Here is a 26,363-nt window from a genome sequence, read left to right on the forward strand (position 1 = left end):
TCAGAGCATTTGTCATAACTGTAATTTTCATTTATTTGGGTGATATTTTCATTGTGTTTTCCTTCGATGGACTAGAAAGTTCCTGAGTTTAGGGGTCCTATCTATTTTAATTCAACTCTGTTGGCACAGAGTAGGTCTTCAACAATCATTTACTCCATACTTGGTTGAATGAATACGGAGTTCTGACTATTAAGGACTGGTGAGAACTGATTGTTGAATTCAGTTTCCTTTTACATTTTCACTCTGAATGTGAATGTCATTTCTCTCAAGGGCTTAATATTTGTAGTGTTTTGGTAAAGAGTCGTGTGCTTTTAAAAGTTCTCTTTTGTTTTGTAGTATTTTTAGTCATAATGGGATAATCAGTTTGAATTGCTTCCTCAGAGTCATGTTTGCGATTGGTGGAGTGTGTTAAGATATTTGAGTGCATTATATTTAAGTGGGTGCATATGTGAGAAGGAAAGTTTTGGGACTGGAGCTGGGTAGATAGACATGATCATCACCTGCATTCATTAGTTCTGTGCCATTTTTCTAGGTGGAAGGAAGTTAAGGCTTAAGTATTTTCCTCTAAACTCTAATGAGTATTTCTAAGCCATTATTTTGTTTCCTTTGTTAAATGACAACATCGAGTGAAGACACTTCATTGATACTTGCAATTTTAGAAAACAGAGTGGGTGTAGGTGATGAGTGGATGCTATTGAATTAGACTGACATAAAAGAGTGATGAGAATGTTGAATTATCTAGGAACCAACTCATTTAAAATGGTAAAAGTGATTCTATTGATCTTAACACTTTGAGTTCTGATCAACTTTTGTCATTTTGATACTTTTTATACAATCTTTTTAAATTGACCTTATTCTTGTATTCTTTTTCCTCTCTGTTATTCTGAGTGAAATTTAATTGGTGGTTATCTCAGCTTCGCTTTTGCTATTTGTCAAACTATCTGTTTTTATGTTAGGCCCTTGTTTTCTTAGGAATCACACTTTCAGAGTTAAGGTACTACGGTTTCCTCAGTTTGTAAAGAACTACACAGATTGATTTTATTTTATTTTTGTTTCTTTTTTTTTTCTTGTCACCCATATGGGACTTTTGGTTACACCCCTTCCATTATTGGTTGCCTTTTCTTTCCTGAGAATGCCTGATATAGAAATAGTTCTAAAAAAGAAGTAAAACTAATATTTTAATATTTTTAATAATTTAATCTCTAGGAATTGAAATATTTTTGAATTGATAGCTTCTCCAGCAAAGTTTAAAATGTTGTGTAAATTTATGAGATACGATTTTGATAACACTCAAAATGAAATTTTGTGTGAAGTATTTTAGAGTTTTTCCATATCCTTTCATATCAGAGACACCTATATGTTAACTTTGAAAAATATTTAGTGTGATGAGACAAATCAAAGTTCTTCACTGATGTAGAAAAAAGTAACCAATAGCTCATTTTCTATTCAAACTGACTGAAGACTTAAACTTTTTTTTTGTCTTAAGTGTACTTAGCTGTGTGGTACTTTTATGGTTGAATCTTGTGGTACACATATAAATGTGCAGTTGTTGAAAATTACCCCTCTTCTAAAGTGAAAATCTCATTCATTTAAAAAAATAGACAAACTTTTGCTCTCATTGCTTTGGCAACTATGAACTAAGTAAAAGTTTTCAGCAGTCACCTCATCATCATAGGAACTTTCCTTTGATAACTACTATACAAAGATTTGCAAAATTGATGCCAAATAGCATTGCACGTATCTTCATTCACAAAGATTGCTTTGCTAAGGAAACTATATACAGAGGAACGGTAACTTTCTCTTCACATTTGGCTGTTAAATACATTTTATGATTGATTTAAACTGAATGACTTCTGACTTGGAGCAAGAGCTGGTGTCTGGTACATATAAATGTTAATAAATATGCTATACAGATTAAATTAAATAATTGTGAAAGATGATACAATTTAATGAAAGGCATCAGTATCAAAGAAGACCTAAGTTTTGGATCAAGTGCTGTGTAACCAAGGGCACATTGATAGACCTCTCTGGGCCTTAATTCCCTGACCTGTAAAATGAGAGGCCCAGAGAGATGGTCCGTTTTTATGACTATAATTCTGTGAGTGTTATGAGAGTAAATTTTATTTCTCTTTGCAGTTCAGAAAGTTTACTCTTTGAATTATTTCTTTTCAGTTAGATGTGAATATCTCCTGCAGGCATCTTCCATCCATCTCTTCCAGATTAGCTGTCTCAAATGTTTTTCCTTCCTTTTCTTACCAACAAATTTGGACTCTGTCTTGACACTGATGACAACTTCAGTATCCTTCTTGTCACCTGACAGACTTTAAACATAAAAATCCTCATTTTATAAGTATGCATTAGGACTATGAAGCCTGGCCCTGAAAATTTCCTACCTTTTTAAAAAATATTCATTACCTGAACAGAATTTATTTTAGAATGTAAAATGGGAGAAGAAAGGAGCTAGATGCATTTAAGAATGCACTTATAGTAAAATAAACATTTCAAATGCTTTCGTAAAGTGAACACATATGGAAATGTATTAACTAAGGTATGAAGAAGTGTTTTAGCTTGTCTCCTCCTAATTAGGGCAAGCACCTGGCTATATTTCCTCTTTTAAGATTGGAAAAGGTTTTTTATTTTTTGCGGTATGCGGGCCTCTCACTGTTGTGGCCTCTCACTGTTGTGGCCTCTCCCGTTGCAGAGCACAGGCGCCGGACGCGCAGGCTCAGCGGCCATGGCTCACGGGCCCAGCCGCTCCGCGGCATGTGGGATCTTCCCGGATCGGGGCACGAACCTGTGTCCCCTGCATCAGCAGGCGGACTCCCAACCACTGCGCCACCAGGGAAGCCCTGGAATAGGTTTTTAAAAAACATAAAAGTCATCAGCATAGATTGTAGATGGATTTTAACTGGATTTTGTTTAGTCTTATCAATTTTTTCTTTGCTAGTCTCTGTCATTTTATAAATGTCAAACCTACTTTTATGTCTTGAAAAAGCTGCTATGACAGAACTGAGTTATGTGTGGATTATTAACCAGTACATTAGCTGTTGAAATATTTATTCATTGCCAAAAATCATTGAGATTTTTTGGTTATATTTTAAATGATTTCCTTTGGAAATAATTTATACTTCTAGAATATGAATAAGTTCTTTTGTTATGATTATCAAAGGTGAAATAAAACAGATGAAGAAATAACTGCATAAACTTAGGCATGTTGATTAGAAGCCAAGGTGTAACCTGTGAGGGAAAGGGTACCTGGTGGGGTTGGGCTTACTTTGGGACAGAAACTTTATTCTTTTGACTCTATGTTCAGAAATACTTTGAGGAAGAAGAAGATTAGATCTTGTCACAAAATAATCAGAAGTTTCTTGCCGTAACAAAGCTCAGTGTGCAAAATTCACAAGAGGCCAAAAGACTTAGAGGAAAATGTCAGAAAACCTAGCTCTGCTTCTGGTTCCACGTGGAATTGAATGAATCCCTTTAAATTTATGTTTCTTCATCTGTAAAATGAGTGTGTGCATGAGGTGATTACTGACTTCTGTTGTAGTTGAACACACTGTGAAATCCAGATCATATTGTGAACATTTTTCTTTTCCATTTCCAAAACATTTTTTATCCTTTGGTTGGCCTTCAGAGAGTGAAATCAAAACAACCTCTCTCAAAAAAAAAAAAAAAAAAAAAAAACAACAACCTCTCTCCATTTTGAATTTCTTTGTTCAATTGATTTCTCTTTCGCTCTTCTGTCCAAAAGAATGAGCATATTCGTCTGTTGGACTTGAGTCAAATGAAAATGTAAAATAGGAAATTCATAGCATTGTGCGTTTGCTTGTACAGGTCTGGCTCATGTAAATCTGGTAAGTCTGGTACGTATCTTAAATTTATCTATATGCTAAAGAAGAAAGATGTACTTGTTGAACTTTGAATAAAGGACTGCTAGACAGCTTTTCGTCCTTTCCATTGTGAAGATATATTCATCCTGATCTCACTGTGAAGGGAAATGTTCATTATCTCTTTCAGATATTTTTCTTTTTTTTTTTGATACGTTTATTGGGAAAGCATAAGGTATAGGACTCAATGCTTAGGTGTTTAGATTTCTTATTATAATCAGTTATTTATTTGCTTAATTATAGAATGTGGCCTATGAATCATCCTTTTAAATATTAAAAGTTGAAATATTTCAATTATCCAAATTCATTATCCAGAATTTCTAAATCTAAAACGCTCTGAGAATTGAAGCAGAATTATTTTGTAAATTTGGCCCATGTTAAGTGGCAAACTGACCTGAACTGACATGAGGTTATTTATAGTAGCAACATTCATGCATCTCTCTCCATATATATTATTGTTTTTGATGGTAAGGTGTAAAATATGCACTCTGTTACCTTTCTAAAATATGAAAAGCTCTGAATTTCAAAACACATCTGGCCCCTGGGGATTCAGATAAGAGACTGATATCTTTATCATTATTAATTTTCCCAAAAGATTAGCATGTGAGCGTAAGAATATTCATTTCTTACTCATTATTGCTGGTAGTGGAAATACAATGCAATAATTTAGTGCTTGCGCCTAAGAAAGGTTGGAATTAGAATCTGGAAAAATAAAATACATACAATATGCGGGAGAATCTTAAAGAACACAGAACATATGATAGTACTTATGTATCAAAATTGTGATTTTTAAAACCAGTGTTGTTTGCTATAAATGTAAATAGTGTTTTGTACAGATTTGCTAAATGGTTAAAAGAAATTCTGAATAGAAATAGTTGATATGCAGACTGATATTTGCATAAAAGCTAATTAATGGACTGCTTTGGAAACATTCAATATTTTGTTGAGTAATTTGGCTTTGAAAACAAAATAGTAAAAATTGTTTTCTTGGGCTTCCCTGGTGGCGCAGTGGTTGGGAGTCCGCCTGCCGATGCAGGGGACGCGGGTTCGTGCCCCGTTCTGGGAAGATCCCACATGCTGCGGAGCGGCTGGGCCCGTGAGCCATGGCCGCTGAGCCTGTGCGTCCGGAGTCTGTGCTCCACAACGGGAGAGGCCACAACAGTGAGAGGCCCGCATACAGCAACAAAAAAAAAAAAAAAAAAATTGTTTTCTTAAATGACAAATGCAAATGACATTACAGTAGTTTTGACTCAGCAGATTTTATTTTTTTCAGTAACTATAGGAATGAAACTGTGAATAATTTTCACATAAGGATGCTTTTAAATTTCTGATCTGTGCTCATAGACAACATCCAAAATTGATGAAAAACTTGCTCCTGACATAACAGATGGTGTCTATTGGGCTGTCTGATAGGCAACTTGACTTTAAAAAAAAAAATTGAAAATTCAGTTGCTAGTACCAACATTTTTTTAAATTGAAGTATAGTTGATGTATAATATTATATAACTTACAGGTGTACAGTACAGTGATTCACAATTTTTAAGGGTTATACTCCATTTATAGTTACTATAACATATTGGCTATATTCCCCATATTGTACAATACATCCTTGTAGCTTATTTTATACCTAATAGTTTATACCTTTTAATCCCCCACCTCTTTGTTGCCCCTCCCACCTTGCTTTCCCTCCTGGTAACCACTAGTTTTTTCTCTACATCTGTGAGTCTGCTTCTTTTTTGTTATGTTCACCAGTTTGTTGTGGTACCAATACTTTTTGGAAATTTTATTTTGCTTAAAAAGCTTTATATTTTAAAATTCTTTTTGAAATAGTTTTTTAAAAGCTTTTTCCCTGATTGATTGACTTTAATTTAATATTCTTATTTTATGACTTTTTTGAAAAATTATATTAAGCTGTAATAGCTATATATATATATATGTTTAGATTTCAATTAAACTATACACAGGGTCAGAAAAGGTAGTTGTAAAATAATTTAGGAAATAGCTTATCAATTATTGACTCATTACCTCACAATTTGTTATACATAAAAAGGGACTTTTTGTCAATACAGTAGAATCTAATGCCTTTCTTACCTTTTTCAATCTCTTATCACATGAGGCTTCATTTTAATATTCAGTATGATTACTTGTTTTCCTACTAAGTCAGATTCTCTACAGTGCCCTACATATCTGGTTCTCACACTTGTTCATCTTTTCCTTAAATCTGTAGGACTCATCAATTTCCGGTGTATTCTCAGGTATTATAGTTACCTCCAAAAGCCTTCCATAAGTGGCCTTGTGCCATATAGAGCATTTCCTTACTTTGCTCACACTCTGTACAGTAACTGGTAACTTTTCTAATGAGGAAGGGGAACTTAAGTGACATACTTTGTTATGAAAAATAATGTTGGAAAATCTTGTGGAAGCCTATGATCTAATGATGTTAAATGCAAAAATGTGGATAAGAGTGGTACAGAACTTTTTAACATTGAACTTTATCTTTCTCTTTTATGGAGGTTTTATTTCAGATCCCATATGGACATTTGTCTTTTTTTCTATTATTATATGTGAACTTTGTAATAATTTATGAAAGATCTCTTGAGGGTAGAGTTGGGGCTTGGGAAATCCCATAGAGGACATTTCATCATTTTCCTTTTCTCTGGCCCTCTTAAGAAAAGGAAAGGGGGCTTCCCTGGTGGCGCAGTTGTTGAGAGTCCGCTTGCCGATGCAGGGGACACGGGTTCGTGCCCCGGTGCGGGAGGATCCCACGTGCCGCGGAGCGGCTGGGCCCATGAGCCATGGCCGCTGAGCCTGCGCGTCTGGAGCCTGTGCTCCGCAACGGGAGAGGCCACAACAGTGAGAGGCCCGCGTAACGCAAAAAAAAAAAAAGGAAAGGAAAGAAAGAGAAGGAAAGACCTTTGTGATGGTGCAGGAGAGTATCCAGTACTTCATTTGCTTTGGGCTGTCACTGGATGAGTAAAGGAATCATAATTATACATAGTCAGTTCCACGTGATAACAGAGGGAGGCACATAGGTGAACTGTTTGCAGAAATCATCACAATCATTTCAAGCAAGTCAATTTGTCACTAATGTATTTACTGTTATATAACATTGATTCTCCTTTCCTATTTCATGTCTTTAGGACTATATATTTCCCAACCAAATCGCAAATGTCCCCAGGATGGCTAGTGCACATTTTCTATCTCAAATTGACTGAACAAAGACAGTTAATGCACTTTCTCTTATTCTCTCTCCCTCTCTGCTTTGCTTTTCTCTGCATTCTTTGCCCTGAGAAATTTCTTCATTGACTTATCTGGGGTTAAGAGGTTTATCAGTTTTTATAAATAGAGAAGTGACTTTCCATGGGTGCTGGAGTTTTCCCATTTTCTTCAGTGAATTCACAGTGCCAAAATCAAGGAGGCCAAGACATGGATTTATTCTGTAACGATGCATTGCCTAGAAAGGGAAGTTAAGAGATTGGGGTCTTTTTGCCCACCCTAAATTCAAACCCTAAGAAGGTTAGGTATGCAGAACCACGTATTAGACAAACTATATTCTAGAGTCTCAATATCATTACTACTACTATAATAGAAATCCATCGTGAGCAGAAGGGTTTGTAGTGATTGGAAGAACATTTTTATAAGTCAGATTGATGTTTGCTTCTCTCATTTGGTAGTGCTATAATAGGATTCCAGTGTACATTTGTATGGCTTCTGGGGAGCTGGCCGAACAGAATAGTTTCTGTAATTTATTTAAACATATTTGCATGGCTTGCAGATACTGAAATTTCAAGACCTTCAAGTGCCTTTTGCTGTTTGTTCAGATTTTATAATCAATATTGCAAATATCAGGTGTAATGTTTTCATGATTTTGAGCATGTTGAATTATAGATGAATGTACTTGAAACCTCTGCACATAATATACAAACACAGGCAATGTGACTCCTGTCTTGTCTCATTCAGGACATTATACAGTACAATAAAATTCCATCACAATGATTTGTTTCATGCAGACACATTATAGGCCAAATTATATCCCTTAAAATATTTCATATGTAAAAAAAAAATCTGTTCCATGAGTGAAAGACAGCGTTATTCATCTCTCCTAAAATTAGACCTATTAACAGACTTAATTTAATTGTATTTAGGTTGTTTATCTTTGATAAGACATAAAATACTTATTCTACCATATTTTAAGAGTCATTCAGTGTACTTGGGAAGAGAGTTATACATATATTTTGAGTGCCTCTTAGGATACAATATGCATAATACTGAGCTTCTGGGACACAACAGTGAATGAGCTACATAGACATCTAGTAAAATAAGATACATTAGATCTAGTGTGAGAAAGAAGCATTGATCTGATTTTCACCCAAATTATAGCTGTGAAAGTTTTAGGAGGCGTTAGGATAGGGCCCTATGAAAGTGTTTATTAAAGGGACAATCTGGTCTGGGTCAGGTTGGACAGAGCGGGGTGGAACCCGAGAGGGAGGACCTAAGAAAATAAAAATGTAAACTAATTCCTAAAGGATGCATAGGATCTAACCAGGAGGTATAGAGGAGTTTGCCCCATTTTATTAATGAATATATCTCACAAGTATTTGATTTGTGAAATATAATTTTTAAATTAATTCTAGTAGTTTTTCCCTATAAATATACTTGATTACTATTATAAAGTTTATTCCAGAAAAGTTAGGAAGAAGAGAAAAGCAGACATCATCGGCAATAACAACAATCAATGATTCAGGAAACCTTCTCCCAAAAAGGATACCTTAGATCCTTCTTCCCCACCAAAATGCCCTATACAACTATAAATCGATATTTTAATAAGTATATATAAAAATCGGAATTTTTAACAAAAATGGAGTCACAGCATCATTAGATTACAGTTTTACATCCTTTTATTGTCTGCACCATCCTTTTAATAGATGCACCATTATTTATTTAACCACTCCCTATTTGTGAACTTTTTAGTTACTTCTAACTTTTCAACAACCCAGAAGTATTTTAGACAAAGTGTACAGTATTTATGAAGTTGACTTTATCATTTTAGCACCTAAATTAATCTGAAATAAGGAAGCATTCACTTATAAATTCCAAAGCTTCTTTATTTATGTTTGCATGATTCAAATGAGAATTGGAATACAGATATTTAACTTACTGAGATACACATTCTTTATCAGAAAAAACTCATTTGTAATGCCGTGAACAGAAATCATTTGCGTTATGATCAGTGTTTTTACAACTTAGCTTTTATCCTTATAGAGTATAAAAATAGCTGAGGTGATCAGAAATCCCTTTAGAATCGGATACTCATTTGCAGGGGCCCATTGTTCCAATGGAAAACCCTCAGAATCCTTTTTGCCCATTTTCATGCTTTTGACAGTTTTTCCTTGTAGTCTTCCTCCTGTGATCATAAGTAATTTCCAAAGGTAATTCTTCATCACAAAAATCTTCAGCAAGAGTGTTAATCGGCTATAGAGGCCTCCTTGAGTTTGCAAATCTAGAATCATGACCTATTGAGGTGATAGAATTTAACTTCTCTCCAGAATTTTTCATTAGGAAACTTAGATTGGAGTTTTAAAAGCCTCTATTATTTGCTTCTCTGAGGCTAGGAAAACAAAACCAAGACACACTGTACAACAGATTTCACCTTGAGTACCTATGTAATTGGATGAATAGCTGTTTGGTTGAGTCCTGCCAGAAAGCAACCTTTCTCGCCTGTAACTCGCTGTAACTCTGGGAACCTACCAGCCCGACAGTTTTCCTGGCAGAGATTTGTAGGCATTAGTTGCACATAAAAGTCAATTCTTGTTTCCCAGTAGTGGCTTGTCATTTCTGATCAAATGAAAATCATTTTGAAATATATTCTAGGGATAGTTTTGGTTACACAATTGCTTTGTCCAATAATATACTGGTAAAAAAGAGAGGGCAGATTCTTACTGAACCTGTGAAAATAACTATAGGGCCATAAAACATAAGGAGTCTCATTAGGAGTTTCTGAATTCTGGAGGGATCAGTGAGAATTAGATGCTCTTTCTAAACGTTTCATTTTAGTTTATAAAAGCAGTGTCTACAAAATTGAAGTTAGTTACAGCTCAAAAATAAAGAAAAAGATGAAAGTCTTCCTCATCTGTCTGTTAGAAAATAGAATATTAAAACAGGATCAACAATATCTCAACAAATAGCTGATCAGTTAACTCAATTGTATGTAATTCTTTTTTTTTTAACATCTTTTTTGGAGTATAATTGCTTTACAATGGTGTGTTAGTTTCTGCTTTATAACAAAGTGAATCACCTATACATATACATATATCCCCATATCTCCTCCCTTTTGTGTCTCCCTCCCACCCTCCCTATCCCACCCCTCTAGCTGGTCACAAAGCACCGAGCTGCTATCCCTGTGCTATGCAGCTGCTTCCCACTAGCTATCTGTTTTACATTTGGTAGTGTATATATGTCCATGCCACTCTCTCACTTTGTCCCAGCTTACCCTTCCCCCTCCCCACGTCCTCAAGTACATTCTTTTTTTTTTTTTTTTAGATTCCATATATATGTGTTAGCATACCATTAAACTGCCACCTTTCCTTGGTTAAACCATCCACATGGCTCTCTTTGTGTTAAATATTTGTTACTTTGAGGCTGTCTTTTAGTTACATATTCACTGGCTTAAGAATGAATTGCATTTGCTAATTGAATATCTAGTAATCAATTAACTTTGTGGTCAAAATATGTCAGATTTAAGTACATTACCCTTGTTTTCAAATAATTATACTTTCCACATTAATCTTGTGAGAACAAATCAGTTTTCAAAAGCTTAATGAAGAGTGAAAGGCTAATTGATTTTAGTAAGCACTAGGAAATACTATTCTACAGTCTGAAAGTCTCCTGTTTCATTGATGACCTCCCAAAAGGCTGTAGTCCAGAAAGAAAGAATCAAGAAAATCAGCAGATAGGACTACAGCTTTCCAAATCCAGTTTTACATACATACAGTATTGAAATAAAATGGTAAATCGAATGCCCATGAAGGACTAACAAAAATCATTTCACCACAAGGAAGAAAATGTTATACCCTAAAGAAAATGATCTCATCTTTGACAAATAGAAAAATAATAAATAACTTGCAACTTTTATTTTATAATATCTAATATATCACAATTGCTTTCAGGTCATAAGTTCTGTAAAAGTTATGAATAGTACTTAAAACCCCAAATCATTAGTGTATTCTCTACTTTCAAATAATTAGGCAAAAATTATGAAATTAAACCATGGGTAAATGTCTATTAATTTTTTGTTTGTTTGTTTTTTTAACATCTTTATTGGAGTATAATTGCTTTACAATGGTGCATTAGTTTCTGCTTTATAACAAAGTGAATCAGCCATACATATACATATATCCCCATATCTCCTCCCTCTTGCATCTCCCTCCCTCCCACCCTCCCTATCCCACCCCTCTAGCTGGTCACAAAGCACGGAGCTGATCTCCCTGTGCTATGCAGCTGCTTCCCACTAGCTATCTATTTTACATTTGGTAGTGTATATATGTCCATGCCACTCTCTCACTTCGTCCCAGCTTACCCTTCCCCCTCCCCGTGTCCTCAAGTCGATTCTCTATGTCTGTGTCTTTATTCCTGTCCTGCCCCTAGGTTCTTCAGAACCATTTGTTTTTTAGATTCCATATATATGTGTTAGCATACGGTATTTGTTTTTCTCTTTCTGCCTTACTTCACTCTGTATGACAGACTCTAGGTCCATCTACCTCACTACAAATAACTCAATTCCATTTCTTTTTATGGCTGAGTAATATTCCATTGTATATATGTGCCACATCTTCTTTATCCATTCATCTGTTGATGGACACTTAGGTTGCTTCTATGACCTGGCTATTGTAAATAGAGCTGCAATGAACATTGTGGTACATGACTCTTTTTGAATTATGGTTTTCTCAGGGTATATGCCCAGTAGTGGAATTGCTAGGTCATATGGTAGTTCTATTTTTAGTTTTTTAAGGAACTTCTATACTGTTCTCCATAGTGGCTGTATCAATTACATTCTCACCAACAGTGCAAGAGGGTTCCCTTTTCTCCACACCCTCTCCAGGATTTATTGTTTGTTGTCTATTAGTTTTTTTGTTGTTTTTTTTTTGCGGTACCGGGCCTCTCACTGTTGAGGCCTCTCCCGTTGTGGAGCACAGGCTCCAGACGCGCAGGCTCAGCGGTCATGGCTCACTGGCCCAGCCGCTCCACGGCATGTGGGATCCTCCTGGACCGGGGCATGAACCCGTGTCCCCTGCATTGGCAGGCGGACTCTCAACCACTGCGCCACCAGGGAAGCCCTTTTTAATTTAAATAGCTTGTAGATGTTTACATTAAAATAACTCAAGCAGTTTAATAGGTCCGTGTCCAAATTAGGATGATTTTGGTTCTAAGAAACAAAAATATTTTATGCTGACTTAAACTGTAAAAGCAAAGTTATTTGTTCCTGCCATGAAAACTTCATTGATAAAGAGATGTAGGTTTATTTTGGTCAGGGCTCTGCCTCTGTCTCTGTGTCTGAAATTTTCTAAGTTCCAACTTTCTCTGCTCACCATGGGTGTTAGAAGGCTACCAGCAGAAACCGTGGCTGTATACTTCCTCATCCGCATACAGGAGGAGCAAGTGTCATTTCCCAAAACCATTAAATAAAAGTTCCAAGCTTGACTCTGAACGAATTACTCTGAACCAACTACTGATGCCAAGGTATAGGCTAGGTGACGTCTCTTTCCTACTTTAGGAGAGGGATTGGCAATTCTGATTGGCTTATGTCTCCACCTGAGAGAAGGGATTCTCCTCCCCCAAATTCAAGGGCTTCTTCCTGCAGCAGGGAGGAGAAGGAGGGGAATGGAGAGTGAAGAGGCCTTGTGGATGTCTGTTACAGAATTATTTTACATCTTCTCATGCTTGAATATTTGGGGAGGGGAGAAAGTTGAGAAATCATTTTCATTGATCATTGTCTCCCATTCCACAAGCTGCTTTCTTCCACATGACAGTCTCCATGTAATACTCTCTACAAGATGAGGAAGTAGATGTTATCTCACCTAACAAATAAGCAGGAGAAAGTTAGCCAATTTAATGTTCTCAGGTTCACGTGGTTCATAAAGGCATATTTTAAAGTCCATGCTCTTTCTTCTGCACTCTTCAGGTTGTAGACTAAATCATATTTGCTAAGTAATTTTGTGAGGAAGGTTATTCCAAGTTGGAAGGTCAAAGGATGTATACATTTTAAATAAACATTCATTCTGCAAATAATGACAATGTTCCTATGATGTGCTGAGTACATGGGAGGTGCTGGCATACTGTGGTGAAGAAAATAGGTGCCTTCTAACCTCACAGATTTCGTGAGAGAAGCAAATGTTAATGTCACGCAGTTAAGTTTAAAATTACAAACTGTGTGACTGCTCTGTCATAAGATCTGTCCAAGCCTGGGAAGGTTGATCAGAAACCTTTTTCCTGGGAGGTGACATTTGAGTTGAGATCTGAAGGATGAGAATGAATTCACAAGACAAAAAGGAGCGGGCTTCCCTGGTGGCGCAGTGGTTGAGAGTCTGCCTGCCAATGCAGGGGACACGGGTTCGAGCCCTGGTCTGGGAGGATCCCACATTCCGCGGAGCGACTGGGCCCGTGAGCCACAACTACTGAGCCTGCACGTCTGGAGCCTGTGCTCCACAAGAGAGGCGGCGACAGTGAGAGCTCCGCGCACTGCGATGAAGAGTGGCTCCCGCTTGCCACAACTAGAGAAAGCCCTCTCACAGAAACGAAGACCCAACACAGCCCAAAAAATTAATTAATTAATTTAAAAAAATAAATAAATACAATATATCATTAAAAAAATAATAAAGGAGGAGGGGGAGAGAATTCCAGGCAGCGGGAACAAGGCATGGCGAAGAACTGAAAACGTGCTTTTTGTCTGAGCATAGAGAGTGAAGCAAGAGGGTGAGACGAGGAGATAGGCTGGATCCTGCAGGGTCTTCGGGTAGTATTAAGAATTGTGCTTCGTATTCCACAAGAAATTGTACCTTAACTCTTGGAGAAAGTCGGTGAGATAATATCTTAGTATTTATTGCAGTTATGTCTCTGAATATTTATAATCTTTTCTTAATACATGTTTTCTTGCCTCTACAAAGCCCTTACTTCAGTTACAGAATTATTCCATCATATCCGGCATTTCAGCCTTGACATGCTGTGCAAATCATTTGCAGTAGCTTTAGACTTTTTATAACCACTTATAACTTGAACTTAGATGTAAAATGGTGAAGGCAAAGACCTCTACATTTTAGTGAATATTTACCAAAAGAGTACTGAATTAGTTATAGTTGCAAACTGTGCAGAAAACTCCAGACATTAAACTTAGAGGGAAGAAATATGGAAATTACATATATATTATACATATTTATATATCTATAAATTTAATGTAGGTTTCAGGTTATTTATATATAATTAACTTAATGGAGGTGACCTGGCATGTTGTCCACTATTCATGTCCTATTGGAGTTGTGCTTGTGACCTTCTCTTATTTCTGGTTATGATTAAAGAGAGAGAAGCAGAACTTCGTTTAAATATACTGTTGGCTTTTGCATTCGACTAAGTCAGTATAAAAGAATGATTTTGCTCATACCATATGGTATATTAATACCATAAATAAAGCATGCATCTAGGTTACTAATTAAAGTTGGGCTGAGGTTTTTAGAGTTCATCCTTGTTGAGAAGATGGTTTACTTAGAAGTCTAAACATTCGACCTATAGTGTAACATTTAAGCATAGAAAGTTGCTGACTCAGCCACTTCCCTAAAATCAAACAAAAGAACACCATGGCTTTTGATTCCATTACTTCACGCGCTGCAAGTATAACTTTAAAAATTATCAAAATAAGCTTTGAAAATGGGAACACGTATATTATCGGGAAACAGTATTTATTGGGCAAGCGTCTTCACCCTTTACCTTTGTCAGGGGTGGTATAAATTGCCTTGTATCAACAATTTATTTCCGGGCTTCCCTGGTGGCGCAGTGGTTGAGAGTCTGCCTGCTGATGCAGGGGACACGGGTTCGTGCCCTGGTCTGGGAGGATCCCACATGCCGCGGAGCTGCTGGGCCCATGAGCCATGGCTGCTGAGCCTGCGCGTCCGGAGCCTGTGCTCCGCAACGGGAGAGGCCACAGCAGTGAGAGGCCTGCATACCACAAGAAAAAAACAAAAAAACAATTTATTTCCTTGGTGGGAAAGATGAGCCTGCTGTTCTGGAGTGAGAGCTTCCTGCTCTTGTCTTCATGTTGAGAGGAACAGAGGAAGGGAGGCAGATACATTCTCAGGCTTTTCACTGGAGGCCTTGAGTAAAGCATGCTTATTCCTTGCGTGGAACATATGATGTTGCAACAAATTCCTGCTCAGACATTTTGCATACCGCTGCCTCTTCTGTCTAGGAGAACTGACATTCTTTCTTCTATACTTTCAGGATAGGAGTAGATTAAATAAAGACTTCCATGTGTACTGCTCTCCTGACAAGTAAATTAATTAAACTACTGATCAGTTTGAAATGCTAACATGTCTATTTTTTGTGAAAATAACTGGTGCTTCCATTTTTTAGAGCATCTCAGAGATCTTCCTCTATATCGTGTCGTTGAATTTCAGCTCATGCTATCAGGTCTGGTAGTAATTCAAGTATCACCCTCATTATGGTGATTTGAAAATGAAGAAGACAGAGAACACACATGACCTGGGTGTTCAGACCACTTCTACTTCTGTATATCACAGAAAGCCTGTGAAGAGAATGTGATGAAAGGGCCTGGCACTCACGTGAACAGTGGTGTGTACCCACAGGGAGAACTGCTGGGTACCTGCATTGCTGATTTTTATCAAATATTTGAGCACTTGCCTACTACTTGGTAGGTATTCTGTCCAGGACTGTCATGGTATATCTTCAGGTAATTTAGGAAAAAGATATGATCTGTTCATTTATTCAGAAATTATTTTATTGACAAGTTACTCTGTCAGAGCCCTGGGAATTTGAAGATGAAAATGTTTGGTCTGTACCTTCAGTCTAAGGACAGTTAAGGTCAAGGTGAAGTGGGACATGAAGGAAAGAACACCCAAGTCTACCTGGGTTATTGAAGTTTCATAGGAAGTTGTTCTTCAAACTGAATCTTGAGGGTGGAGGGGCGGGTGTTCTAGGAAAGTAAGTCTACGTGCAGAAGTAATAGTCAATTAATAATATTAATGAAGCAGCTAATGTTTATTGACTACTTTGGTGTCAGTTTTTTTCTTCTCAGTGCTTTACCTGTATTAACTTGTTTAGTCCTCACAACACCCCCAAAAGATAGGTACTACAGACGAAGAAACTGAGGCAGAAAACAGTTATCTAGCCCTCGGTCGCACAGTTAATAATGGCAGAGCCAGCTTCAAAGCCCAACAGTCTGACGCCACCACGTTCCTTTGTGTGAAAAAGCTGACCTGTTTCGGGAATGGTAGAGCCTGAAATGGTTGGAAGTTAAGGTCTGTGGGTATTTATCAGGGTTTTGGCTGGGCAGGTGCTTAAGGGTCAGATCGTGAAGAGCCTTGGGAGACACGCTAAAGAGTTAGAATTTTATTCCACAGGATCAATATTTATATGTTTTTGAAAACAAGATCCAGAGCTTACCTTCATCGGTATTGCTTGGGGTGCTTTTTAGAGACGCACACTCCCAGGTTCCACTTCAGATCTACTATATCAGAATTTCCCTGCTCCAGAAAGTGGCCAAGGGGTTTGTGCCCTGAGTGGTCAAGTGGTAAGTTGATCCCTAGCTCCTGAGAGCAGCCGCTGCTCTTATTTTTACCAAGTTTCTTGGTATTTAATTTGCTGAGTTGAAAATTAACGTAAAGAAGGCTATGAGTTCTGTTTTGTATGTGTTGGGTTTAATATGCTTTCAGAATATCCTATGGGAAATGTGAGGAAAAAAAGAAGCTGCCTGCTTGATTTAGAGATAGGGAATTTTTGAGTCTTCTGCTTATAGCTGGTTGGAGACACTTATGGATATAGTTGAGATTACTCATGTGAAAAAGTAGAGCAGTCAGCATGGCTGGAAAGCATTGAAATATGAAAACAACATGAAACGTGAAATATTGAAAGAGATTAAGAAGACATCAAAAGCAAGCGGGACCCAGGGAGAGGTGGAGTTCAGGAACCAAGGAAGGAGGGTTTCATGACGTCTTTGTTTTTATTAAATGCATCTGAGAACTTGTGTAAGAAAGGAACTAGAAAAATAAAAAAGGTCAGTGGTGACCCGAAGAAGCAGAATTTAGGGGGAGTAGTAGTACTAGGCGTGGAAGCTGCATTGTAATGTGCATGTAAAGTGTGTGGCTAGTGAGAACAGGTGAGATTATTCTTTGTAAAAACTTAACTTTCAGAAGAAAAGTATGGTGATAAAAAAGGCTACAAGGTAAAGGGGGAGCTTAAACATTACTAGCTTTTTAACTTTTTACACGGTTCACATTTATTATAAGTATTGAAACAATACAGATGTAAACAAAGAATAGAGTTCCCTTTCATCCAATAACCAAAAGATAGCAACTGTTGAAGCTTGTCATTATTTTTCAAGCCATGTTTCTGTCTGTATATGTTTGTAGTAGATATGCATTTACACATTTTAAATGAAAATATGTTACAGCAGTCTACATTTTTGTATGTACCTTATTGTATTAGAAACACTTATCTCTTTCTTTTTTTTTTTTTAAGAAATTTATTCAATTAATTTATTTATTCTTGGCTGTGTTGGGTCTTTGTTGCTGCCTAGTTGCGGCGAGCGGGGGCTACTCTTCGTTGCGGTGCACAGGCTTCTCCTTCCGGTGGCTTCTCTTGTTGCGGAGCACAAGCTCTAGGTGCGCGGGCTTCAGTAGTTGTGGCACGTGGGCTCAGTAGTTGTGGCTCACGGGCTCTAGAGTGCAGGCTCTGTAGTTGTGGCACACGGACTTAGTTGCTCCAAGGCATGTGGGATCTTCCCGGACCAGAGCTCGAACCCGTTTCCCCTGCATTGGCAGGAGGATTCTTAACCACTGCACCAGCAGGGAAGCCCAGTTATCTCTTTCATTACATATTATTTTACACCATTACTTTTTCACAGTTGCCTAGCATCATATTGTGTGTATGTATATAATAGTTTGTATAATCCTATTATTGGCACTCTTGGTTTTGGCGGGGGGGGTAATTTTTCATTTTAAATAGTGCTACCATTAATATCTTTGTGGGCAAATCCTTTCTCATTTGCATAATAGCACATTTTTTATTAATTTCAAATGGTGGCATTGTTAGATTAAATTAATATAAAAAGGTACCAAATGGAGTGTGGGTTTATGGGATCTATAAATCGAGATGATATTAGTCTTAGATAAAAAGACAGACATTTCCTTCTTTCTGGATGCAAGGAGGGTGGAGGACTGCTTGCCATTGCCTGCAATTTTGTGTTAGTTTCTGTATTTTGCTTTCTCTCATGTAAATTCTAAAAGTGATCTAACTGGGAGAGAAAAGATAGGAAAAGATTTGGTTTATCGAAGACATTGCTTTAGATTTTAGAGAATAAGGTAAAAGGTATTACTCAATAAAATACTGGTTTTTGCTTGCTCTGTCAAAACCCCCTGGGTGAAGTATGAGTTCAGGATCCGGGAGTTTTGAGTTAGAGATGGCAGAAAGTCACAGCATTTGGGGGCCCACTTGTAGAATACAGATGTTGAATTCAGTACCACTGACAGGTGCTCTTGGTCTAAAACTCTTTCAAGTCTGAATTCCCTTCTCTGTTGTGTTAAAACTGCCATCTTCCTTTAGCTCCTTCCTGTTCTTAAAGAATTTCCTTAGATCTGTGAGCTTGAGAACTAGATCTAAACTCGATCTACTTTCAGCTCTCTGCAGACATTTCAAAACAAAGAGGATGGTAATGCAGCAAATGGTGAATTGATACAAGAATGACCTTATGAATGATTTTTTAAAAATATATAAACAAACACAAGATTGGGCAGATACTGAACATCTAAGGGCTCTCCCAAGGAACTTCTCCAGAGGCTCTTGGCTATCGGGAGGTATCTTTAACTGGGATAGATGCTTTCAGAGGAATAAGAGGTGGAAGCAACCATTTTAATCTAAAAAGTTATTGAGGTTATGAAATAACTTACAGATTCTAGTTTTAAACTTGTGATATTAAGAACCTAGTACTGTGCGGTGCATACAGTATACGCCAAACACACATAGACGGACCTCAATTTCTCTGGCAAAGCACCTCAATGTAATTGTAATTAGCGAATTCCAAATATCTGAAGGCATTTTTTTTAAATCAGAATTTTAGAGTTTGCTCCAGGTTTTTCGTCCTTCTCATGTTCACCCTCTTTCACTTTGACTTCTCAGTATTTTTGCCTGCTTTAGTATTTATTATGTACAGCATATGCTACCCTTACTCTCCTATCTATTTAAGCTTGGTCCTTTGCTCTTTTTTTGGTCCTACCTTTTAGGTCCTTTAGTTTAATCATGCATGTCTGCTTCTATTGATACTAGATTGTTTCCCTAAGGACTCTGTTAGTGAAACTGATTTGGATTTTACATCTCTGGTGATATTCCTTCTGGTGTACACCAAGAAGATGCTATATATCACAGGGGCTGATGCATTATTTTGTAAGGCTTTTGTTTTCTATTTTGTATTTGAAAAATTAGGTGTGATCATGAACATGGGAATGTCTCTTAATATCATGAGGATAATACAATCATAAAATAAAATCATCCATGTTAGCTTTGGTCTCTGAAAAATGTAATATATTGTGATTTTGAGCAAACCGAGTTCCCCAGAGGACATTCATTCATGTAAAACTTCACTTCTGTAAATTTTCATTGCTTGTACTGGAAGCTGACTAAAATTACTTGGCATCTGCTGCTGTGTGTCTGGCGTTGTCCTGGGGACTTTACAGCTGTTAAGCCATTAAATCATCACAGCAGGCTTGTAAGGTAGGTCTGGATTCCCCCATTTTACTGAAAAGGGATGGAAGCTGAGTGTATAGAAAATGGCTTTTCTTATGCCACCCAGCTCAAAGCTGGAATTTGATCCTGTTTGGCCCTAATCACAGCAGTCTTCCTAATTGGAGTTAGACATGGGAATGTATTAAGGCTTCACTTTGGATTTAAACATTGATTCGGATGAAAAATGAAACCAAGTGCTGTTGGTTGAGATGGTAAGCTATTGAGAATTAACCCAATTTAGTACTGAGTATAATCTCTGGCAAGGTCCCAGGTTCTGTCACATAGTACTGCCAGATAAAGGGTTGCCTTGATCATCAGTGATTTCATTTCTGCAAGTACAGTTCCATTGTAGAAGGGAATGAATTGTGGGAAAAGAAATTCACACGGGATCATGGTGTATATTTCCCCCAGCTTGTCTGAGGCTCCACTGGCCTGGTTATTTTATCTTCTAAGTTTTGGCATTTGATTCAGGGCCCAAAGCTGGGCTCTTGGCTGGGGTTCAACATCTGCCATTTGTTCTTCCTTCTCCTTTCCAGTAGGCACCTCCTCACTGATATTTGCTCATTATTTTATTACTTAATTCAATGTCTCTCCTCTTCAGTCTATCCTAAATGTTTCCAATCACAGTAATTTTTTCAAGACACTTATTTTGTCTTAAAATTCTATTACGCTTCACAGTCTGACTTCACTTATATAATACTCTTGAAATGACAGAATTACAGAGGTGGAGAATTAATTATTGGCTGCCTGGGTTTAGGAATGCTGGGGTGAAGGGAGACAGCCTTGACCCTGAACACGGCAGCATGAGGGAACTCTCCGAGTGATCAGATAGTTCTGTATCTGGATCAGATAGTTCTGTATCTGGATTTCTGTATCACTCTCCGAGTGATAGGCACACGAAGCAAATGTGGACAAATGACATAGGTAGAACTGCACCCAGATTTTACACTAATGTTGATTTCCTGCTTTTGATGTTGTGCTGTAGGAAGAGAAGATATAATCAGTGGGGGAAACTTGGTGAAGATCCATGAGACCTCTCTGCACTGTCCGTGTAACTTCGTGTGAATCTATAATTATTAAGAAAGAAAGGACTGTTGTGCTTTAAAATATTCAAGTTCGTTTGTCTAGCATACATTTTGGTATCTATACTTATATCTATATAAAGTAATGGGTAACACGGGGTTGGTTTTCATTGTGTAAAAGCATGTTTGCCTTAGCAGTAACTCGAGCCTTTCTTTTCTCTCTCTCTCTCTCTCTTTTTTTTCCTGTTTTAACAGTGTATCCTATTCAGTACATGTATCTGAAGATTACCCAGGTATGTTTTCCTTTTTCTTTTTATTACAAATATTCATGCCATGATTCTTCGAATAGTTTTTTTCTTCTGGAGATGTAAAAGTATATAAATATATCTAGGGGTGAAGGGTTGGCAGGGAAAGACAATATAAAAGAATTCTGTTGATTGCCTGTGAGTTACATGTCTCACCCTGAGACACAGTACAGAATCAAAATAGTTCTCCCGTGAAACTACTTTCCTTGAGTCAATATGATAGCTTCATCCTGTATATTTACCTCATTCCAATTAAAATGAAGATTCTCTAAACTGGTTTAGTTGTTGGCTTTGGATAGTTTTTTCATACTCTAAAAATAATGGGTAGGAGTAACAGCTAAAATAGTAGCTAAAAATAATAGTAATATTTGAAAATAATAGGCCTTTCTTAATTTCTCTAAATTTATATACAGTTGAACACATCTCACAACAACTCTCTGAGGTTGTTACTCTAATATCCTCATTTTACAGATGAATGATGACACTACTAGTAAGAGGAAGAACTGCAATTTGAACCCAATAGTCCAGAGCCCGTGGACCATACTGCTAGACTGTACTAGGCTTCTTGCATATGCACAGCTGTCCTCACTGTGTGTCCTGAAATAGATTACTAGATCCACACACATTTGTCCATAGAAAACTGAATATAAGGTCACTACAGATCTACTTTTCTATTGATCAAACCAGTATCTTTCTTCTAGGCCATGTTCAGTCTTACTTTCTAGACTCACTGTAATCCCACCAGAGCCCAGGATGTGTACGCCAATATTTAAGTCATGATAATTTGGACTTTATCTTTAGTGTTTTTCTCACTAATGATGTCTATAATTTTATCTTGAGTAAGAGCACGAGCACTGTAGACTTAGTGTAGATCAAACGTGACTTGATTAGTTTACCCCAAAGAAAAAAGTATAATGCGAGAATCTATTTCTTATCATATTCTGTGGCAAAGATTAGCAAATTTTAACTGCCTATGTTTCATATATATTTTTTTTACTCCAGCATTCTTACTTAATAAAATCTGATGGTTACCAAACTAACTGTTCTGATCTGTCAGGGTCATGAATTGAAATCACAATTCCAATTCCTATTCAAATCTAGCCATTTTATTCACTTACTGTGCATGATTGGGATCATAATTTTCTGTATAAAATGAGTAGATTGCTATAAGTAACTTTGATTACGTATACTTTGAGTATTTTAAAAAAAATAATTAGTTAATAATGTGGTATGAGGATATTGTAAAATATTTTTTTAGCCTTTAAGCTAAGTATTTCCAGTGGCAGTTTGCATTATGCATTTAACCTTTTTGTAAGATCAAATGTTACATTTTAAAATAATTTTCACATATCATAAGTTCCCTTACAATTGTTTTGCTATGATCTCTATATGTTTTAAGCATAGCATTCTATAAAACTATTGTGCAATTTTACAAGGAGAGTTATTCATTATTAAAAATATGCCTATTTTTAATAGTATAAAAAGTATTCTAGGCAGATATTATTGGAAGGACCAAGACATGAAATGTATAAAGAAAAAAAATTTCTTAGCTGGTTTTGCAATCAGCCCTCTCCCTTATTATGATATAGTATGTTTTTGATGCTGAATGTTTGCTTAAATGTGTTAGGAAAATAAAAGCCCCACTATTTATTGTAAATATTATGATTATTATGCTTCCCATCTGAGACAGCTCCTAGAGATGTCACCCAAGAGAGGTGCAGGACATTTAAGTCAGGGTGATAGAAATAATGCCACAAATGAAAGTCCCCTGAAGACAGGAAGTGAATTATTCTGTAGCGCAAGAAATATGATAGATGCCTTTAATAAACCAAGTGAACCAAATGTTTAGCTCCCTCTTGTGGTCAAGAAGTATTACTCTGGTTTTTCTCGCCATACGGGAGCCCCACTGCAACTACAGTATATAAAAATTGAAATTAAAACATAAAGTATTGGTTATCATTGGTGCTTTTTAAAATTGAGTTTACATCATGAAGCAAGTGCATAGTGAATTGCCAATATAATTTAATTTATAAAAAAGAAGTGTAAATAAAACACAGAGATGGAGAGAGAGATTAGTGCATTTGGGGATAGAATTTTGAATTGGTTGATGCCAAGTATTTTCTTATGTGTGATTGAATTGATTCTAAATACCAGTTTGTGTATAGACAGAACAAGTGCTATCATGACATTTTATACTTGAAGAAATGTGCTGAGGGAAGTTAAATATTCCCCAAGGATGTGTAGTTTGGTGGTAACCAAGTCTATAATTCAGTTCTGATTCCTATCACTTCTGTGGAAGAAGTAGTAGTAGTATTTTTATGGAGCTTTCTTCAAAGTGAATATTACTATGATAATATTTTCCCCATTATTAAATTTTAATCCATAGTTATTTGTACTAGTTCAGTTAATACGCTTGATTTCTCATATAGATAATATTATATAAAAATTATATGTTTGCTCTTCCTTTCCAGTATTCATACCTGTATTTTTTTTCTCCTCTTGTACTGGCTAGAATTTCCAGAATGACTTTTAATAATAGATATGAAAATTGGCAGCTTCGTTCCTTTTCTCAAAGTTAGTGAGCTTGCTTCTAGTCGCTTTCAGAGAGCAAGTGTCATTCCTTTTCTCATTTACTAAGCTTTTTTTTTTTAAGAATGAGTATTAAGTCTTTATCGAATTCTTGTTTGGCATCTAATGAGGTATCGTGTATGTCTTCTCCTTTGAATAGAAGGTGACAAGTTACATTAGCAGATATCTTAAGGCTGCTCTATAAGAACTACGTGTATTTTGTCATGTACTCTGTTATTAAATACTTCAAATTGATGATGGAATTAAACTGTTCTTTGGCATTTGATAGAACTTGCTAGCAAATCTATCTGAGCCTGTATCTTTTTTCTTTTTTTTTTTTTTTTTTTTGCGGTACGCGGGCCTCTCACTGTTGTGGCCTCTCCCGTTGCGGAGCACAGGCTCCAGACGCACAGGCTCAGTGGCCATGGCTCACGGGCCTAGCCGCTCCGCGGCATGTGGGCTCTTCACGGATCGGGGCACGAACCCGTGTCCCCTGCATCGGCAGGCGGACGCTCAACCACTGTGCCACCAGGGAAGCCCTGAGCCTCGTATCTTTTTAGGGATGGTTCTAGAGCAGTCATATTTTTCTGCCATGATTGATGAATCTGTTCTTTGTTTCTATTTCTTAGTCATTTTTTAACATGTGTTCTTCTTGAAAGCCCACTATGTTGGAGGAATGTCCAGATTTTTCAGCAAAAAGTGTTTTTAATAGTATTCAGTCTGTAAGTCTAAAAATCTTCTGCATCTCTGTGGTTATTTCTCCTTTCTCATTTCTGTTATTTTATATTTATTCTTGTCTTTTTCTCCCCTTGATTTTTCTTCCAAAAAGTTTGCCTATTTTAAAAATTATTTCAAACAAATGCTCTCTTTTATGTTGCTTTTAATTTCTAAATGCAATAATCTTGATAGTACTTTTATTAATTCCTTCTGCTAATGTTCCTCAGGATTTTTTTCCTACTTTTTCTGGATAATACGGTTCAGTGCTTAGCTCATCATCTAAGTTTGAAAATACAGTATGGAATTTTTTTTGCCCTATGAATATGTATTAGCATAATCCTCCAAATTCAGGATTATGCCATCCTATTTATTCCTTAGCAGATTTGCCATTTTATAGTTTTAATCTATTAAGTTACCTGTGCCATCTATTGGAACTCATTTCATAGTTTGTTTTTGTGAAAATTAAAATTGAGAGGGTCTTCAGTTTTAGGTACATATAATAACGTATATAAATGAAATACTAAAGATATATTGGCTATTCAAATAAAATGAAGAAATAAAGCAGCCTTCTAGTTTACCTGTGGAGTTTCTACTGTAGACAATTTTCTGTTTTTTAAAGGTAAGTGTATTACAAGTCACAGATAATTGACTCTGTTGTGACCAGCAGAATTCTTTCTCATCAGTTACCACCTTTAGTTGGGAGGCTTACCTACTGGAGGGTATGAATTCTCTGATTTCTCTTACATGTTTTACAAGATACTGCAATTGTTGAGTGACAATATTCTGATATAAAAAAACATAGCAAAGCATTGATGTTTGGATTCAGACAGTTTTACCACTTACTATGCTATGTGTAATTACTTTAGTTACTTAAATAATTTGGGTGAATTAATTTTTCTGAGCCTTGGTTTCCTCATCTTTAAAATAGGGATAATAATTGGCTTGGTGGTTGACATGAATATCATATGTAGAGGAAATATGCAGATTGTAGTATAAAACCAGTATAGTTATTATTTATAATTATTTCTATTAAGTTACATAGTAATGAATAATGGAATACTGGCTTAAATTAGAAATAGAATAAAAGCAGTAATTTAAGAGATGTGTTTCCGTAGCTCTCTACTCACCTCTCCCTTGTCCACAGAAGTTCCAGTAATGCTTACATAGTCTGGTAGGGAAGGGAAGAGAAAATATTCATACTGTTAACAGCCTTTAACAAGAATCTACAGGTTCTCTACAAAACATACACGTTAAAGAACCTAATTGTCCCCGGAAGCTTTCAGAAAAAAAATTGCCATCCTCAGACTCAAGTGGGAGACTTCCCGTGAAGGAATTTGAGTTTGAAAGCATTCTGTTCTGTCACTGACTCATTCTGTTACCTTAAATGCATTCTTTATCCTTTTTGTGTCCTACTTTCCTATGTCTAAACAAAGACAATGTATTATTACAGATATCAGAAGAGGTTGAGGAAGATTTAGAAATAATTAGTTAAACAACAACAAAAGAAAACATAGAATCAATTCAGACAGCTGGGACGCTCCTCAAAGATCATCAGCAAACCTCTTCATTTTATAACAAAGCAGACAGTGGCTTAGATTTAAAGGGATCAACAGCTAATTGGTAGCAGAGTCTAGATTTGAAGTGCTTTGTCTACTCTTAAATTTCTGTTCTTGACTTGAATACACCTCTGTGATCTGGCCTATTGTATCGTAATGGTTATTTAATGGATACTGTCATGCAAACTGAAAACATTTTGGTTTGGGTAAATTAAGCCAAAAGCAGAAATTAAAAGTGTTCTAATGCTTAAATACTAATCAAACTACAGACTGGTAGAAAATCTCTTAGAAAATGATATGTTGAATGCC

General features: G+C 36.5%; 1 protein-coding gene across 2 annotated transcripts in view; it reads left to right on the forward strand.

Annotated features, from left to right (window-relative positions):
- Window positions 1–26,363, forward strand: part of PARP8 (poly(ADP-ribose) polymerase family member 8) — a 177,813-nt gene that overhangs the window by 71,882 nt on the left and 79,568 nt on the right. For both annotated transcript variants that reach the window (XM_065875479.1, XM_065875480.1), the window contains one exon: window positions 21,164–21,201. In XM_065875479.1, coding sequence (XP_065731551.1) covers window positions 21,164–21,201 — 38 coding nt within the window. The remainder of the gene's footprint in view (window positions 1–21,163; window positions 21,202–26,363) is intronic.

This window comes from Phocoena phocoena, chromosome 3 (assembly GCF_963924675.1).
Source record: "Phocoena phocoena chromosome 3, mPhoPho1.1, whole genome shotgun sequence".
In the NCBI taxonomy this organism is placed as follows: Eukaryota; Metazoa; Chordata; class Mammalia; order Artiodactyla; family Phocoenidae; genus Phocoena; species Phocoena phocoena.